Source organism: Parasteatoda tepidariorum, chromosome 7 (genome assembly GCF_982258835.1).
Source record: "Parasteatoda tepidariorum strain Cologne lab strain chromosome 7, Ptep-v5.0, whole genome shotgun sequence".
In the NCBI taxonomy this organism is placed as follows: domain Eukaryota; kingdom Metazoa; phylum Arthropoda; class Arachnida; order Araneae; family Theridiidae; genus Parasteatoda; species Parasteatoda tepidariorum.
This window is the reverse complement of record NC_141761.1, coordinates 92,843,324-92,861,908: the sequence shown is the minus strand read 5'-3', so window position 1 is coordinate 92,861,908 and position 18,585 is coordinate 92,843,324. Positions and strand designations below refer to the sequence as shown.

Below are 18,585 nucleotides of genomic sequence, written 5' to 3'. Positions count from 1 at the left end.
GTTTTTTTTCTTTGAAAGATGGTTTGTTGTTTACTTTACTCAGTCTATCATTTTCCTTTTCAAGTATTTTTCATCGTATGTTAGTACTTTGTTTTTATCCAACAAACCGAATAGCAAGACAGAATGAGTTACCTAGTTTAAAATGTGCTTTAAAAATACACAATAAATAGTTGAAGAAGCTGAAAATAATCTATGAACACAATATACTTTCGTTTTCTTAAAAACAATGCTTTTCAATGGCAAAAGAGTAATATTTTTTCGAAATGAAATTTTTTTATTAAATCACAGCCTGCTTAACTGTGGGGTGGTTAAGAAACTAAATTAAAAAAGCATATAAGACTTGTGGAAATTCATTCGCTTATGCGGTCGAACATTAATAATGTGATTCGCGCCTGGGCGAGCAGTTTTAACTTTTAAGGACCGTTTACAACTGAATGCAATTTTTTCACATGCGAATGAGAACTTGATTAGTGAGTTTCATTCGTAGGGGAGAAAATCGAATCTTGTGAGAATAGCTTTTTATGTGTTAGTTCTAAACATTCCCACACAAGGGATTGTGATAGCCTTATATGTGCACGCGAATGCATTGAATTTACAAGCAAGATGAACTGCTCCCGCATACGCGAATCGCATTGATATATAATTTAGATATGCGAATCTTATTCAGTGAAGATGCTGGTAAATTGTGTTTAAACTAAACAAACGTTTTCTGTTCATAGCAACAATTCAAATTAGTTGCATCGTTACATACATGAATGTGGACATTATCTGCCCTAAAGACTTGACATCGAGGGTGAAAAGGTAAAGTAACTCAAGAAATTTACGTAAACATATATCGCTCATGGGCTGCAACAGTGGCACAACTAAAAAAACACGTGTTTTGGACTAAGAGCAGGTGTAAATATGAGAATACACATTCCTTCAGCAGCAATACTAGCACAACTCATAATTCAACTTGAAGGTAATCTTCGTTTACGCAAACTAAAGCATTTCTTATGCATTTTGCTTAGGAATAAAAACTTTAAACCCACTTATCTCAAAACTTGATTTTTTGAGTTGTGCCGCTATTGCAGCCCATGTTAATAAACGTAACATAACGTATGTTTAACTTCATTGAACTACAAGCAAATGTACTTAAATTATCTACTAAATACAGTTGCAATGATAATAGGTATCGAGTGTAATAAAATCATCAGAAGTTAAAACAAAGGAGCAGCCAACTATACAGCGACTCAAGAAATCCAGACTAATGTGACTTTTCTGTGTTTGATTGTTGTTGTTGTACAGTATATTTTATGCTTTGTACAGTACGTCTATGTGCAGTATATTTTATGCTTTGTACAGTACGTCTATGTACAGTATATTTTATGCTACAGTTTATTTTTTCTTATAGGCAGTTTTTTTTCCCGTAACATTCGAATGTTACGTGAATCTAACTTAAAATGAACGCATGCCAGTAATTTATAAAATCAGCTCGACCAATTAATTATTAAATCTACAATATTTATCAGATTTGCCTTAATTTATTACTTTGATGTAGTTTTCTCCGTCATTCGGATGAAAATTGAAGGTATTCAGTGAAAAACGTTATTCAAAAGTTTACGATATCATATGATTATTCGTTTACATGTCGTAATGGTAGAATCATTGCATCATATCAATTAGAGCAATTCAAATTTTCTTTACATATTAGAGCTCATAGAAGTAAAACCACTAAGCTCATGCTATACTTTTATAAACCATTAAAATTCAAATACGTGTATGTTCCGAAAAAACGACATTACATTCAAATATTAGAACGCAGAAAAAAAATGGAATCTATGACCTTTTTCACAGTTTTACAGAATCTCCACAAGGTGGCGTGATCAAGTTCTCGAGTTAAAATATTTCAAAGTAAGCTTGAAACTAAGTTTAAAAATTACAATAATTTTTTAAAATTAATCCTTAGAATCAACAAAAAATATCTCAATTTCTAGTTTGAACCTCAATTCTAATAAGGCGCTAAAGTAAAAATTCTAGATTTTCTTTTTCTTTAATTTTAAAAATGGAAAAATATGTTCAATCTTTTGTTGTGGATCTACCTAAAATTGTGAGTAGTTAGTTAAATTGGTATAATATTCAAATTGTATGAAATGTTAAGAAAATCTGCTTGATCGAATTTTTCTGCTTGAATCAGCGATAGTTTTGTGAAAAGTGATGATTAAATGATGTTATGACTAATTTACAGAGGGTACTTTTCGGCTTTGTTATAAAGATAACAAATTTTATATCAGAAATTTACTAAAACGTTTATTATTAGATTTTTTTTTCTTTCTTTCATGAAATTAATAAAAAGAAAGTTTTCAATTGTTTCTTCCCCCAATTTCAATCCAATTCATTTGAGGTGGTTTTTTTCCTGTCACTGAAAACAGCAGAAAGTCTTAAAAGGACCAGTAGAATTCTTTAGCAATTAGTATTAGCTTAAATTTAACATATGGAATTTAATATAGTGCGTAAAAGTTGAAAGTTTCCCTTCATATTTCTTTAAGGAATAACTCTTTTCTTATTTTGTTTGTAAACAAAATATTAAAATCTATTTTACCTATTATGTTTTATTTATAAATGGATTGTCTTATTATCTTAATAAATGTAGTACTCTTATACTCTTACATCTAGACAAATTTTATGTACTAATTATATTACTAATTTATACTAATTTTTCCATTTGAAAAAAATTAATTCATTACGTAGATAATAATAACACTCTGTAAAATTTAATTTAATTAAATTAAAGGAATAATTTAGAATAAATAAAATAATTCTGATTAGGTACTGTTACAAATATTTGCTTTGTTGGAATTATTCTCAACTGGTAAGTTTTTTTTTAGGGGGGGGGGGTAATTATATTAATGCATTCTTTAATGATTTTAAATTTTACCTTTAATTTTTTGATTAAATACTCTTTATTTAAAAATGTTCCTTTTCTCTATTTTCAGTTTAAAATGTAAAAAAAAACTTTCAAGTTGCTTGCTTACCAATTAAAAAACTTTTTTTTAACTTTTTTTGAAGAAAATTTTTACACAGATTGTCTTTTAGCTTGCCTTTATTTAAGAGGGCAATTTACAAATTGAAGGTCAAATTCAGTTGTTATATACTATTACACATTTTGTTAAATTTAAGGGTGGGGAGTGCCCTTTTTTGTTTGGAAGATCTCTGCCTTTTTTTATTCCTAGGGAAAACTCTGTGCCAAATAAATATAAAATTCACCAGTTAAATTTAATAATATCAATTATTAAGAATTACAGTTAACTAAGACTGTGGTTACTGTTAACTTTACTGTTAAGGCTTGAAGGGTTGCAGACAATTAGAATTGCTAGTGATAATAACTAGCAATATAATATAATGAACAGGACAATGAAAAGGACAATTGAAGAGAGAGTATCATTCAAATAGAATTACCCAAATGACCAAGATTTACCTTAAATACACGGGACTGTATTTGATGAACTCCTGTATAAATTATTTTAAATATTCCTGTATAAATTATTATCTTGTATTAATTAATCCTGTATAAATTATTTTAAATTATAAATTATTTAAAATAAAATAAGGGAATCCAAAACTATTTCTTATATCTAAAATAGTTTATAATTCAACTAAAAAGGGAGAAAGGAAAAGTACTTAAAACTCAAATTATGATAAAAATCTTTGTAAATATGTACCAAAGCCAATATTATTTTACAGAAATTTAAAAAGCAATTCAATTTATTTTTTTTCACCGTAAATAAACAGTAATTTTGCAAATAAGTCATAAATTCTATTTAAAAAAAAGTTAAGAGTATCTCTTTGATTTTTATTGGATCAGGTTAAAGTGGGCATATGTTTTTTTTTTAAAAAATCGATAAAATTTTCTCTTTTTAAATTGAGATAATTCGTTTAATGTTTTTAGAGACATTTACTGTGATTGCGGCTAGCATTTTATTACAGTTTTAAAAACTGTTAAAAAAATTTAACATTTGCAAACTATCTGCATATGATCAACTTATACAGTATATTAGTTTAAGCTGTTGATGAACTTTCTTCTAATATTATAAAAAAACTGTCATAAAATATAAATTTTTATTCAAACTGGTGGAGGGACATCTAATGAACCGACTAACATAGAAATTTATGAATAAATTTCGAAATTCTGTTTATTATCAATTGTAGTCTGAGGTGGGGTAAAATGGGTATATGATTAGGCTTAGCTAAATGTTGTATGATAGGGATTTTTTTTTTTTTTTTTTGAACTTTTGTTTTAGCTTTAGTAAGTATCTAATGCTCTATATTTTATGATGAAATAGCTACAAAATAATTTACTTTTTTATTATAGCCCTACTTAGAAGTTTTAAGTCTGAAAACAAAATTTCTTTTAAATTACATTTTTTAAAAAGAAGAATGGTAGGTAGAAATAACAATATTACTAACATTAACATATTATATAATTAAAAAAATTACCATAATAACACGCACGAGCATAATTGTATAACTTAGTAAGCATATTTAAAGATATTAATGAGTTTTTACCTAGCAGTCTTTTCATGGAACAATTTCCTTAAAATAACTTAATTGAATCGAAATACCTGTCTGCTATGAATAGTAAAAACACTTTAAATTACCGCTATAGATATTAATTTTTACACTCCCATTTATATTTCTAATAAACAAAAAACTGTTGAAGTTTTCTTTCTTTTTAATATTGTGTAGAGTTCAGCAAAATGTACTGCATTCAAAGTGAAACCTAATTTTGATATCAATGAACATTATCTCATTAATTTAATAATATGTAGGGAAAAAAAATATTTTTTAACATTTATTTTTAAAATATAATCATAATACATTTATTTAAGAGCATTTTTATTTCTAAAACAATATTTACATTTGTTTTTTACTTTAATTAAATATGTACTAATTTTAGAACTATACCCATTTTACCCCACTCTAGGGTAAAGTGCGTATATCAAATGGTATAGGTGTATCACCCATTTTACCGCACCTGACCCTATTCTGTTATGGAGCTTTCTTAACATAGAACAAGACTGTAACTAAGAATTACCTTGGGTGATACAAATCTTTCTTTTGAGAAATATCTTTATTTGGATCTAACAATTTCTTACAATTTAGCTTTCAAATGTGTTATTAAATAAAATTTAAAAATAGTGCTTTTGCTTTTTTTAATTTTTTTATTTCACTGATAATTCATATAATTTCTGAATCTTAATCAATTACAGGAACTTCATGCCCATTTAAATGGATCCCTCAGCCATAGAACTCTTGAAAAATTAATATCAATAAAAAAGCAAAAAGAGGACGGAAATAAACTTGATCTGAAATTGCCTAAATTATCATCAAATAATCTTTCACAGTAAGTTAACAAGTTTTTGGCATTTAAGTGTTTAATTTTTTATAAAGTTTTATTTTTTTATTTCCTAATTTTTCTTTAAGGTGCTTTGAAACATTTAATCTTATACAGAAAATTACAGATAGTCCTGAGGCAATTTATGTGGTAAGTAATCTTTTTAATTTGTAAATATTAACTTTGTGAAGCAAAAAAAATGTGAACATTAATAATTGTATAATATGGTGTCTTCTATTATTTCTGGTTATTTTTTTTAACATTAAAATCGGTGCCAAAACTTTATAGACTTTTGTTTTGTTATTTTAAAATTTTTTTCTTTTTTAAAAAACTGAAGCATGTTTAAACATTTAATATGATGTTAATTTATTAAAAAAATTGTAATTTTGTATTTAAATATCATAAATGCAATGCTTTTAAAAACAGTGAAAATAGTTCTTACCTGTGATCGTCATTATTGTTTTTTTTTTTCTGGCATCCTTGGAGTACCACGGTGGGGAAAAAAAATCTTTCAAACATGTTATAAAAAATTTGTTGCTTAAACCAAGGGACATTAGTGTTTACTTTATAACTTCTCTCCCCCCCCCCAAAAAAAAAACTCCCCACAATTATTTTGATGTTAGATCAGAAACATGTACTTTTTTTTTATCGTGGTCCAGTTCATTGGTATTTTTAGTGAATAGAGACGATTTATAGCTCACCTTTAAAAACTGTGTTTGGTGAAGATGTTTTTTTAATCCCTTTATTTTGTTAGTGTTTATAAATTTGATCATTAAAAATTCTTAGAGAATCCATTTCTAATTATATCCTTGATTAGATAACAATTATACGAATATTTAGACAAAAAATATTTCTACAAAAATTCTCAAATTTACTGTAATTTTTGCTGTAGCTTAAACAAGAAAAGAAAAAACATCATAGTTCTATAAACACTTTTTGAAAAATAACTATTACTTTTAAAAGCGTAAAAATTATGAATATCCTTTTTTATGAGTAAAATTATTCATGCTTTTCAGTATATATATTCAGTGTATATATATATATATATATATATATATATATATATATATATATATATATATATATATATATAGCATAATAAATAAATACAAAAAAAACACGAAGAAAATTAAGAAAAAACAATAAGTTTTATTTATTGCACATAAGCTGCAAGTAAATAGAACTCATAAAATAAGTTCAAAATGTAAAGAAAACAAGGGAAAAATTACAGAACAATGAAAAAAGGGGAAAGAAAGAAAAAAAATAATAAAAATAACAGAAACCAGAAAAAAAATATTTTTATTTTCTGGAATTTTTTTTTTTTTAATTCTAAAAATTTTTTGTCCTTTTTTTTCAGACTTTTTTTTCCGGTTTTTGTTATTTTTATTATTATTTTTCTTTTCCCCCCTTTTTTCATTGTTGTGTAATATTTCCCTTGTTTTCTCTACATTTTGAACTTATTTTATGAGTTCTATTTACTTGCAGCTTATGCGCAATAAATGAAACTTATTGTTTTCTTAATTTTCTTTGTGTTTTTTTTTCTTATTTATTATGCTATGTATATGCACACAAAAAGGGAAGAAAGGATTTTAAAAAGAAGAAAAAATAAATCAAAATCATTAAAATTATAAAAAAAATTTATTAAAAATCTATTTGCTTACAGGAATGTATTTAATATTATAATTATATTTTGCAATTATTTTTTTTAAAATTTGTTTTTATTTATTACAATATATATGCAAAGAATGGTTATATTTTTTATGTCATAGTAGTTTGGACAGGAGAGCGGTCCAAAGTTTGAAAACCTTAATGTTAGTTTTACTTTTTGCATATTTCATCATATTCCTGAGAACTTTTTAAGCGAATTGAGGAATTTTTGAACACAATTATGAAATTCATTTATTCGAAGATAATTCCATGCAAAATATTACTTTTTGTAAATATTTAATATTTTTTATTATCTTATTTAATAATAGTTAAAAAACTTTTGAATTGTAATTATAATTTTTTATGTCATTTTAAAAAAAGAAATTTGAAATGGCAAAATAGAAAATTTGTGCGAAATTGTAGTTCTTAAAAATACGACTTTTTTAAAATTCGATTTCGAGTACTGTTAGACTGTTCAATGGGGTGTTGAGAAGTTAATTTCATTATAAACTAAATTTGGTTTTTTAATAATTTTTGTCACAAATAAGACAGATAATGGCTATACAACTCGATTAGTAAACTATAGTGCATTGTGAACAGGGTTGGGTTGTTAAAAAAACATTGATGAGTTTGTGTATTTATTAATTTGAATTCCTTAAGTTTATAAATGGGACCTTAAATTTAGTTTAATAAATTATTAAATTTCAATATATTTTGACTTCTATTATTTTATAACACATAATGTTATTATTTTATAACACATAACACCTCGTTTATGCAAGAATTGTGTAAAATCAAATGAATTTTTTTTTCTTACATAAACTTTATTTGCCAAAAATATTTTGAAAAAGTTATTGTACTGAAAAAAAAGAAGCCAAAAGTTTTGAAGAAAATTTTATCCAAAAAGATGCTTTGTTCATAGGGAATATTAGGCTCTGAGAATTTCCTGCTTATTTATACAAGAATATTTCTAATGTTAGTGAACTAATTATAATTTTAAAAGAAATATAAATATTTGTTTAAATGAGCTAATAATTTTTTCAAACAATTCAAAAGTTTAATTAAATTACTATTGATATTTAGTACAGTTATTAGAATGAATTTCCTAGTTATATGTTATTTTATTATGTTATTATAACTTTAGTATGTCTACTTTTTAGTCTATGCAACTCAGCATCAATCGAAACAATATTTTCGAGTATCGGTCTTATTCATACAAAACTGAAAAATGAACTTGAAGTGCAAAAGCTTCCAATTTATTTTTATTTATTTTGTTAACACATGCTTTAGAGAAATGAGAAGTTAAAATGGGAGTACTAAATGAAAATTTATCTTACATGTAATGAATAAGATGATTATTGAGTGTTTTTTTTATTAACCCCTTAACGATCGGTTAATTTTCAAGAAAACAATCATAAAAGTGCCTATTTTTTTATCCCTGAAAATTGTATAAAAATATGTGTATGAACAATATATATATATTCATTTTTGATTTGTTTTTAGCTTGAAATTTTAAAATATTAAATTTTTAGGGAAAGCCAACATTCATACTATGACTTAATGTTCATTTTCCAGCAAGCAAGGAAAATTTAAAAAATATGTGTTTTAAACATTAAAAAAGAATTTTATTAAACTTACATATAAGGGTCATTCTCACAAAAAAGTAATTTTTTAAGTCCCTTAGTAATAAATATTAGGAAATACAGCAGATTTCTTAATATTTTTCTTTATCATTATTTGTATAGTTCTAACTAACAAATCATATGCATTTCTGCTAAATGTATTTAATATTTCATTCTTATTTTTTAATAAACATAACTTCAAAATCCCCTCCATGGACGTCCCTACGTCTGTGACACAAAATAATTTTTAATGGCTGTTAAACAATTTAAATGTTATTTTAATGATTTTTATAGTTTTACCTAGTTAAATGTTTATAGTAACTTTTTATTTAATATTTTTTTAAGAAAAATTTAATTTTATAAAATAAATGACTAGTAAACTTTGTCCATCGAAAATGAAATCTCCCTCCGTGGACAATTAATATAGTTCGGCAAATATGCAATAAAGGGCAGCATATGCGAAATCCCTATAAGACAGCTGCTGGGAAAGGTAACCATTCCATTTTCTAATGTTAACTATCAGTTGTTTTTGTTCTCTTTGGTGTCAGTTTTGGATTGTTGTGTTCAACTGGGGTTTGGCAAAGTTCTCACTGTATATTCTGTGGACATTATAAAGAAGCTAAGAAAAAATTATTTTATTTTTAATAGATGAATTTTAGATTGCAAAAATAGTATATTTAATAAAAAGAACTGCCCCATTTTTGTAACTTTAAAATTAAAAATCAGTAAAATTCAAGAACTAGTTTTTGTCTCCTCCGTGGACATAACGAGCCCACGGAGGAGAAGACACAGTCAATGGAAGGGACAATGTGTTAGATAACCATTATACAATTTTAATAATTAAAAAACTATTTTCTTTTAATTGATATTTTTTAAAGTGGTAAAAAAAGAAAATGTAAAAAAAGAAAGCAATCAAATGTTCATATGCAAAAGAGAAGGGAACAGAAAAAACTTAGTATGAGACAAGCTAGACAGAAATAAAAAGAAAACCCTATATTGTTTGAAGAAAGTAAACAAATAAAAAAGGGCAAGAAACTTTAAAATCTGTATCAGAAAAAGATTTAACAGAAAAATCGTGATTAAATGTACTTAAATTTCTAGAAATTGATCGAGCAAGCCATTTGTGCCCAGGGAAAAAAGAAACAATAACAAGAAGAAAAGAGAAAAAACATTATTTGGATGACAGTATGTTTAATTTGCATAAAATGTTCATAAAAGAGTACCCTCAACACTCAACTTTCATGTGGAGTCTGAATTTTTATTTCAATAGTCTTTACATTTTAATTTATTAATATTCAGTAAGAGTTACTTAAAAAATTTTACACCTAGTTTAAAAATGGATGTTTCCTTTCATAGGAGCATGATTAATCGGAAGTAGCTCTATCTCCAATAATGAAATATTTTATTATTTACTTATTAATGTTAAACTCATATCAGTTGTGCCCAATAATTAATGAATTAGTCTTCATTGACATTTTGTCTCCTCTGTTAACTATTACATCTCCTCCGTGGACAAGGCAGAAATTAAAATATTTTAAATCTTGTAAAAAATAAAATAGAAAACTTGACCATTATTATAAGGACATATAACAAAAATAAATAAAGGCATTCATGTAATTTTTATCACATTTTTAATTACTTTAATTTAAGAAAAATTTTTAGTCTATTTATGCCTTTTCAGTGAGAATGACCCATAATATGAATAAAGATTAGTAATTTTTTCTTGTGTGATAAATTTCAAAGCACGAGATACATAGGTCCAACGTCACAATCTAGACAGTAGTACCGAGTTTCCTTCCTACATCTCTTATTGTTTTCATCTCTTCTGGAGCAACAAATTTTGCATTCTCTTGATGGTTGAAAAATATCCTGGTACTGCCATCTGGTGTGTAAAATGAGAAATGAAATGTTTTCCAGGCAAAAAAAATTAATTAGTTTTATTCTTTTTGGTGCGTTACTACTGAACACTCCAGCCCGGAAATATCACGGGAGCGAGAAATAGAGGGCGAAACCTCACCCCATCATTTTCACGGGAGCGAAAAGGAAGGGGTTAAGCTGATTGTTTTTGTATTTTTATTTTCAATAATTTAATAAATTAACGGATTGGATAAATTTTAATTTTACATGTTTTTATTTATAATTCTTTAATATTTTCTACACCAAAATTTGTTTTTTTTGGCAGTAATTGTCATAACAAAAAGTTTAATATCAAACTAATTCATGAACATGATTGATTACTTGCTGACTCACCATGTGACTAGTGGTTATTTTCATGTCTATTTGAAACCCTGTTGCATTTTCTTTCTCATCCATGCAAAAATTATTTTTGTATTATATTTTCAAGTTCTTTACCTGTTATTTCTAATTTTAATATTTCTAGGCTACTTGTGATGTAATCGAAGAGTTTTATAATGATGGTGTCTTATATTTAGAACTGAGAACAACACCAAAGGATGTTTTGCCTTCTATGACTCAAGACATTTATGTTGAGACAGTTCTGAAAGCCATTCAAGATGCTTGCTCCACCACAAATGAAGAGATTAAAGTAAAACTGCTGTTGTCAGTGGATCGTAAAAGACCGTTTGTAAATGCAGAAAAAACGCTGCAAATTGCTGAAAAATTTAATATTTCTTCAGGAACTGTTGTAGGAATAGATTTCAGTGGTGATCCCACAGTAAGTAAGAATTTAATTTTTCAAAATTGATCATTGTAATTTTAAAGTAAACATTTTAAATAAAAAAATTACCATATATTTCTAAATATAAGCCCATCCGTGCCTAAGACAAGTGCACTTTTTCTATGAAAATTTACTCCAAAATTCGAAACCCATATTTAAGTTGACGCAAAAAATAAGACGCACTATCTTTTGAGGGTAACTTTCGCAAATTCCTTTTTGCTTTACCTAACCGTCTTGTTTTTTTTTTTTTTTTTTTTTTTTTTTTTTTTGTTTTGTTAACAACGACTTTTTTTGTATTATATTCATTCACCCAAACATTGGTAAATTAGAATAGTGGTTCTCAAATGGTGTTGGAAATTAGGGTTCCGTGGAAGGGCCACAATGGTTCTAAGAGTTAGAACATTTTTAATTAATTACAATTTTTGAAACCTGTCATTAAATTTAGATCTAATTGAGTATTCCTTATTTGTTTAATATTTCTATTATTTTTATAAATCATTTAAGTAAAAATACTTGTGAAGAAAAAAGTGTAAAAGTAGAAAAATGTATTTTCTTGTAAATATATTCAATGATTAATGAATGCATTTATGAGAAATTGTGATAGTACCTTGAGTAATTGTGATAGTCAAATAAAAGTAATGAAGAAGTATGTCTTGCTAAAGACGATTTTCACTATTTATTTTTGCCAATAATTATTGGTTAAATAAAGTATGCAAAATTTGACAATAATATTAATTAAGAATAACATACTATTGTATTTAATAATTTTGAAATGAACATGTTACACAAAAAATATGTTTCTTTTAGTTCATTTAAATTTGCTTGTAATTATGATGATTTGTGCCTAAATACTTTTGTTAGTTAAACCTACTAAACATATTTTTAAATAAATATTAAAAACTTGAAGTGTAAAACTTACAAATAAAATAAGTTTTCAAATATATATTTCTTGTATGAAGTCGACAAAATTTCCTAGTAGTTGGCATGTCCACATTATCATTAGAGCTCAAATTAAAAGTTTTAATTTCATTCAGTAAACTTATCATTTAATTTTATTATGCAAATAATAATAAAAAAATAAAAGTAAGAAATTAGAATATTCTTAGGTTTGTTAACAAAATAAATTTTAAATGTGAAACTATAAATCAAATAAGCTTCTGAAGTCTCTCTAATCTATCATGATTATGATTCACACCACCAATGAAAATTTAATGTTCCAATAGGACCATCTAGGTATTCATTTAATGGTTAAAGAACTTAATATGGCTGACAAACTTGAGGGAAAAAAATCCAATATCACAATACATAATTTATGTTACAGTACACATAAAAAATTATTTATTGCCATCTATAACATCCTAAAACTAATTAAGTTCATTACCCCATAATGATTAAAGATTAGTACTTATTAAAATTAAGTGAAAAAAAGGTAAAATAATATTAATAAATAGATTCAACATAGAGATTAAAATGCTGAGACTAAATAAATAAATAAATGAGAAAAACAGAGAAAGTAGGAACTAAAAAAATATTATATGAAAAATTAGTTATCTAAAATTACAGAATTTCAATTAAAGTCTTTTCTAAATGAACAAAAAAATATTATTTCATAAATGAAAAATAATACAATCAGTATATGTTGAAGTACCGGTATGTATGGTTGTACTAGTAGCGCCACCTGCATTAATTAGAACAGAAAGTTGCTTCTTTAGTTTGTTTCAGTGCGTCTATCGAGATAGACCAATGCGCAGTTTATAATAAACATATTAATTATTAATCCACAATTTATTCTTTTAGTTGTTGTTTATCTAAAATCCGATCAGCATTATTTTCATGAGCTCGTATTTTTATGAACCACGCAAACGCAAATCAAAGACAAAATATTAATAGTATATGAGTATAAAGCAAAGCACAAAATGTAAATTAGAAATTTCAATATTTAATTTTAAAAGTTTTTGGACCAGATACTTGGTTTATCTACCATGCATTTGAATTCCATACCATGCGGAAAATAATAAAATTAGTACAAGATTTTTTTTAAACACATGATTCCTTGGAAAAAACTATTTTTCATTACTTTATTTTGTTAATTTCAAAACATATTTCAAGACAACAGATTTGACATCCATGCATATAGTTTCAGTGACAATTGTCACCATACTGGTTTGAACCCTAATCATGATTATCTATTAAATCTCTTATCTATCAAGTCTCTTTTATCTTTCATTCATTATCTTTCATTAAATTTTGTTTTTCTGAGACATAAACTGATTTTTTTTATTTTGTTGAGAAGTCATGTTTAAACTGCTAAAAACTTTTTTACTATGTTATATGAAAATATAGTATCTAGCAAAACCTTTTTTTATTGTGATATAGCCCTATTTGAGTAATTCAATAATTGATTATCAATTCTCACTTATTTAATAATTTTCATATAATTTGTTTCTATGTATTAATTATTTAAATATTAATTGTTGATACAGCAGGAAAGTCTACTGTAAGTTGTAAAATTGATCTATAAAATCTACTGTTTACCCCATAAAATTTTAAGATGTTTTACTTTTAGTATGATATCATTAGGATTTAAAAAAATTTAATCTTTAACTTTTGTTCACATGATTTTTTTAACTGTATTTGTAATACACAATTTGTTTTACAATACAACACTAGCACAAAAATTACTTTTTATTGTAAAATTGTCAGTTTCCAAATGTTGGTAAATTTACAAATTTGAATAAATTTTTATTATTGTTGTAAAGGCAAGCATTCCCCCTTCAACAAACATTTAGCTTTAAATTTATCTGACTTAAAAGATGATTGTGTTTTTAAATGTTACAGCATGATCTATTTCTATAATTAAAATTATTTTCATAATAGACTGAGGATATACATTCTTTTCTACCTATCTTGGAGTCAGCAAAGAAAAAAGGCTTGAAGTTAGCTATTCACATTTCTGAAGTAAGTTTATTTAAAACAAATAAACAAAAATTTATTATATGGTTTGTTAGATGTTAGTTTTATTTTCAAAAAATACCTTGTAAAAATTGTTTGAAAAATTAGTAAATATTGAGTTTAATTTCTTGTAATTATCTGCTACTTTTAGTTATTCATGTTTTTTTTTTACATTTTTCTCCTTAAAAATTTGCTTATTAATACAGCATCTAATATATATTTATGTATACATACTGTACTTCTAATTTTCACCAAGTGGCCTTTGCTCTTTTACAGTTAGTACAACAATATTTATATTCAATGATTACTTATAATTTATTTTCAAATTATGATTTTATTTAAACTTCTAATTTTCTGTTCAAAAATAAAATGCTGCTTTTTAATGTATCAAAACACTTTTAAATGAATATATTTTCAATTGAACTTTAGAAACTGAATTTAAATACCATAAAAAAAGCTTTATCATTGCATTTTATTGTTATAAATAGATCAAAAATACTATAACTTTAATTTTATGATAAAAATCAATAACTTAATTTTACAAATGGAATATTTATTTATAAATGTTAATGAAATTTTAAGGTTTACAACCATTGGGACTGTTAACTTTTTAATATCGAAAAAGTTAGTTGCATTTAAAATAAAAATTTATTTCTGCAATTAATGTTCTAATTTAACTGTGCATTTGATTTCTAAGACATTTTAATTACTCATAAAAGTCACGAGAACTTCACTTAAATAATTCTTTTTTAATTCAATTTATTTTTAAAGCTTAATTTTGTCTCTAAGAAACAGGATGTGTTATTATGCATAGTGTGTTATTTAGCATATATTTATAGTGTGTTATTATGCATAGTGTGTGACAGGATGTGTTATTTTGCATAGTGTGTGTGAAAATTATGCGTAGGGTGTTATTTGATGTTTTATACAAAGTTGTTGACAACTATTATTGCTAACAACTTCTTTTATTTTATTGGGAAGTCAATACAATATTTTGTCACATTCCCATTTATTAAGTTTTCTGACATTTTATAGGTTCCGAACAAATTTGAGGAGGTAGAAAAACTTTTAAATTTACAACCCGACAGACTTGGTCATGGAACGTACCTATTACCTGAACAAGGTGGATCAGTAAAAAACTTTGAGCTATTCCAAAAGTTACAAATTCCGCTTGGTAAGTATATTATTCAATTGCTCACTGTGCAGTTTAAACCATGAAATTATTTTTTTTTTTTTTAATCTAAAATTTTGTTTATTCAATGTACCAGTTTTAATTTAAATGTTAAAATAATTTTTTTCTGTATTTTTATCGTCCTGCAGTGAACTAATTGTAAAGACACGGTTCCCAGTAGGGCACCGAAGTCAAGCATCACAGGCTGCAGTCAGTAAGCGCATGGATGATCACTTTGATCAGCCTGCTTAGGGATCTAGGGTGCGGGGTATTGGTCGTCATTAAACTGTTCTACCGTTAAGTGCTCGACTTCGCCCAGGTCGTCAGGCTATCAAAGCAGGGAAGCCATCCCCTCTGCAGAGGATCAAAAGTGTGATGGCATGTCTTAGGATCATCCTGAGGGATGTTTCCCAGATTGTCCCCAATAGCCCATTGTGTAGCTCTAGCGCAATGTAAATAAAGTACCTACCTATAGTTTGTTTAAAATAAGAACTCCTCCAGACATTCGTCTAGACCTGTGGCGGTGACTATGGTAACGAGGTACGACTATTTCAAGTAGGGGTGTGGGGTCACTGTTTTGGAAGTAGTTTCGGCTCGGGTCGGCGGGATAAAGGGAATCTCTTTGGTCTATTGTGTTAGTCCTAGAGTGAAGCTACTCTCTCTAAAATGCGCCATTCTTGTTTCCATAGCACCAGACAGCTTTAGACTTTGTGACGGGAGGAGTTCTTAATTTAGACAGACTATTTTTATCAAAAGCAAATTTAAAGGTAAGGTCTAATTAAATGACTTTAGTATGGAACTGAGATTTTTAATTTAGTGATTAGTTAGGTAAAAGTTAAATATTTATGAGTTTGGATTAAGAATTTTTGTCTGAATTTACTGTATATTTACAACGCCTCAAATTTTTAGCCTATATGCATAGCTCATAATTTTAATTTCTACCTTTTTTTTTAGAAATATGCTTAACTTCAAATGTTGTATCGAAGACAGTTCCTTCATATGCAGATCATCATTTCAAGTATTTGAAAGAAATGGGTTATCCTTGTATTCTATGTGTAAGTATTTTATTGTATCGTTGTCAATAAATAGCAATATTAGAGCTGCAGTGACTCTGCAGTCACCTCCCACTGAGGTGACACAGGCTTGAATTGCTGGTTGATTCTAGCTCGTACTGACCACAGTGCTAACATAAAATATCCTCAGTGGTAGACAGATCATGCATTAATATTTTTGTTGAATTTAAATTGAGCTTTGCTGCCTCACGTATCACCTGCCGTTTTTGTCGTTAACTCAGTTTATTGTTAACAACTCAATCTTTCTTAATTCCATGCATTTCTCCCAGATTTATGAAATTGCAAACAGCAATGGTAGAGCAAACAATTATCTTGCAATAGACCTAATAGTGCAACCTTTTCCTTTTGAATATCATTTCCCGAATTTTTTCATAATCTATCAATAAATGTTGTGCCAAAAACTAACATTATATTAGTTAAAGGAAGTAATCACTTTTGTCAAATTTAGTGCAAAGAAAGTGATAAGTTATCAAAATTTTATATTAAAAAGATGTCTTTAACTTTGTTTAAATGTAAAAATTGCATTTTTATTTGGCATTATTTTTGCCAGTGCATTTCTATCATAACTTAGTACAAACTGGAGATGTGATTTAAATAAAGTAAAAAAAAAATTTAAAAAAACAGTAAAGTAATAATTAAAGAATAAATCAGTGTTTTATATAAAAAAAAAGTGAAAATACAAGTGTTTTTAATTGTATTTCCAGACATCCCAGTTTTAAGTTTTTTTTTCTCATTTTAATATACAGGGAAATGTTTGATAGAGGATAAACATTTTTATAGTTACCCATATAGAGTTAATACCTGAAATTAAGTAAATGAGTTCATGGAGGTTTATTGATGTTAGATGTTACCTAAGAGATAGTGAAATTTGTTGACGTATGCTGAAAGATCATATGTGAAAGTTTCAACGATTAAACAAACAATTTAGCGTGTGTTTATTATTTTTGTTCTCTTCTTGTAACTCAGGTGTTTTTACTATTTGATACAAATCCATCTCTTATCTCTTTGAAAACTTCCAAGTTATTTATTAGGCTTATTGCACAGTGACATCAACAGTTTACAAAGAACTGGATTTCCACTTAACCCAAATTGGTATCAGGACTTAACTAATCTACAATCTGCTGACCTAAAGGATGTAGAAAAATCAGCACAATCATGAGCTAGAATCTTCCAATCATTGTTTTTTATGAAATGTGTAACATTAAAACAGAATTAAACTAATATTTCCTTTTTCACATTGCAGACTGATGATAAAGGTGTTTTTAATACTACTTTATCTCATGAATATTATTTGGCCTTTGAACATTATTCCCTTACTCAAAAAGAATTGTTCGACTTGTCATTTAGTAGTATTGATCACATATTTTCTCCTAATACTGTGAAAGAGGATTTAAAAGACAGGTGGTCTGAAAAAAAGAAAAGCTTTAGTAATGTAAATATATTATGATATGTATTGATATATTAACTTATTATGATAAATGTATATATAATTTATCCATTGACTTTCGATACTTTTATAAATATACTGTGTACAAGTTTCATACAAACCGTGTTTAATTTTAATAAATAAATATAGGTACTATTTTTATACATTATTTTTAGATTAATTGGTGCTCAGAAGTATATTAAAAATTAGCACTAGTCTCAGTGTGGTTGGTTTGATGTGCATTATCAGAATCTTTTAAACTGTATTTAAAAACTGAAGAATCAAATATGAATCTATTAAGAGGAAACTAGAACAGAATAGTAAAAAAAAAATTCTACTATATGTACTTTTATAATTAAAAAATTATCCTCAATTTTTATAATATTATACAAAGAAAATTTTAGAACATTACTAAAAAAAAATCTTCGTATCATTTCATAAACAAATCATTTAAAAAAAAAAAGTTGAATGAAGTTATAACAATATTTACACGTATGATCTTATTTGAAATTCTATACATTAGGCAGAATACAGCAAAGCGTATCAAAATCACACTTCATTTACATTTTTCTTTAATGTAATGTATATTTAACATAATCTATTTATGGTATGAAAAAAACTTTCCAAAAAATATAAGCAAATT

The 18,585-nt window shown here is 26.3% G+C and overlaps 1 protein-coding gene across 3 annotated transcripts; it reads left to right on the top strand.

The window, feature by feature from the left end:
* Nucleotides 1-1,878: 1,878 nt before the first annotated feature.
* LOC107436772 (N6-Methyl-AMP deaminase) lies at nt 1,879-18,289 on the top strand. Of its 3 annotated transcripts, none has more exons than XM_016048583.4 (8): nt 1,879-2,089; nt 5,250-5,383; nt 5,464-5,524; nt 11,024-11,317; nt 14,198-14,278; nt 15,308-15,446; nt 16,398-16,498; nt 17,760-18,106. In XM_016048583.4, exons 1-8 carry the CDS (start codon nt 2,045-2,047, stop codon nt 17,961-17,963), a joined length of 1,059 nt encoding a protein of 352 aa, XP_015904069.2. In that variant the 5' UTR covers nt 1,879-2,044; the 3' UTR covers nt 17,964-18,106. The 3 variants fall into 3 exon arrangements, with proteins under 3 accessions (XP_015904069.2, XP_087024405.1, XP_071039245.2); XM_087168279.1 differs by lacking the exon at nt 17,760-18,106 and adding an exon at nt 18,119-18,289 and having other exon boundaries at nt 1,932-2,089; XM_071183144.2 differs by lacking the exon at nt 17,760-18,106 and adding an exon at nt 17,483-17,697 and having other exon boundaries at nt 1,932-2,089.
* The last annotated feature ends 296 nt before the right edge of the window (nt 18,290-18,585 follow it).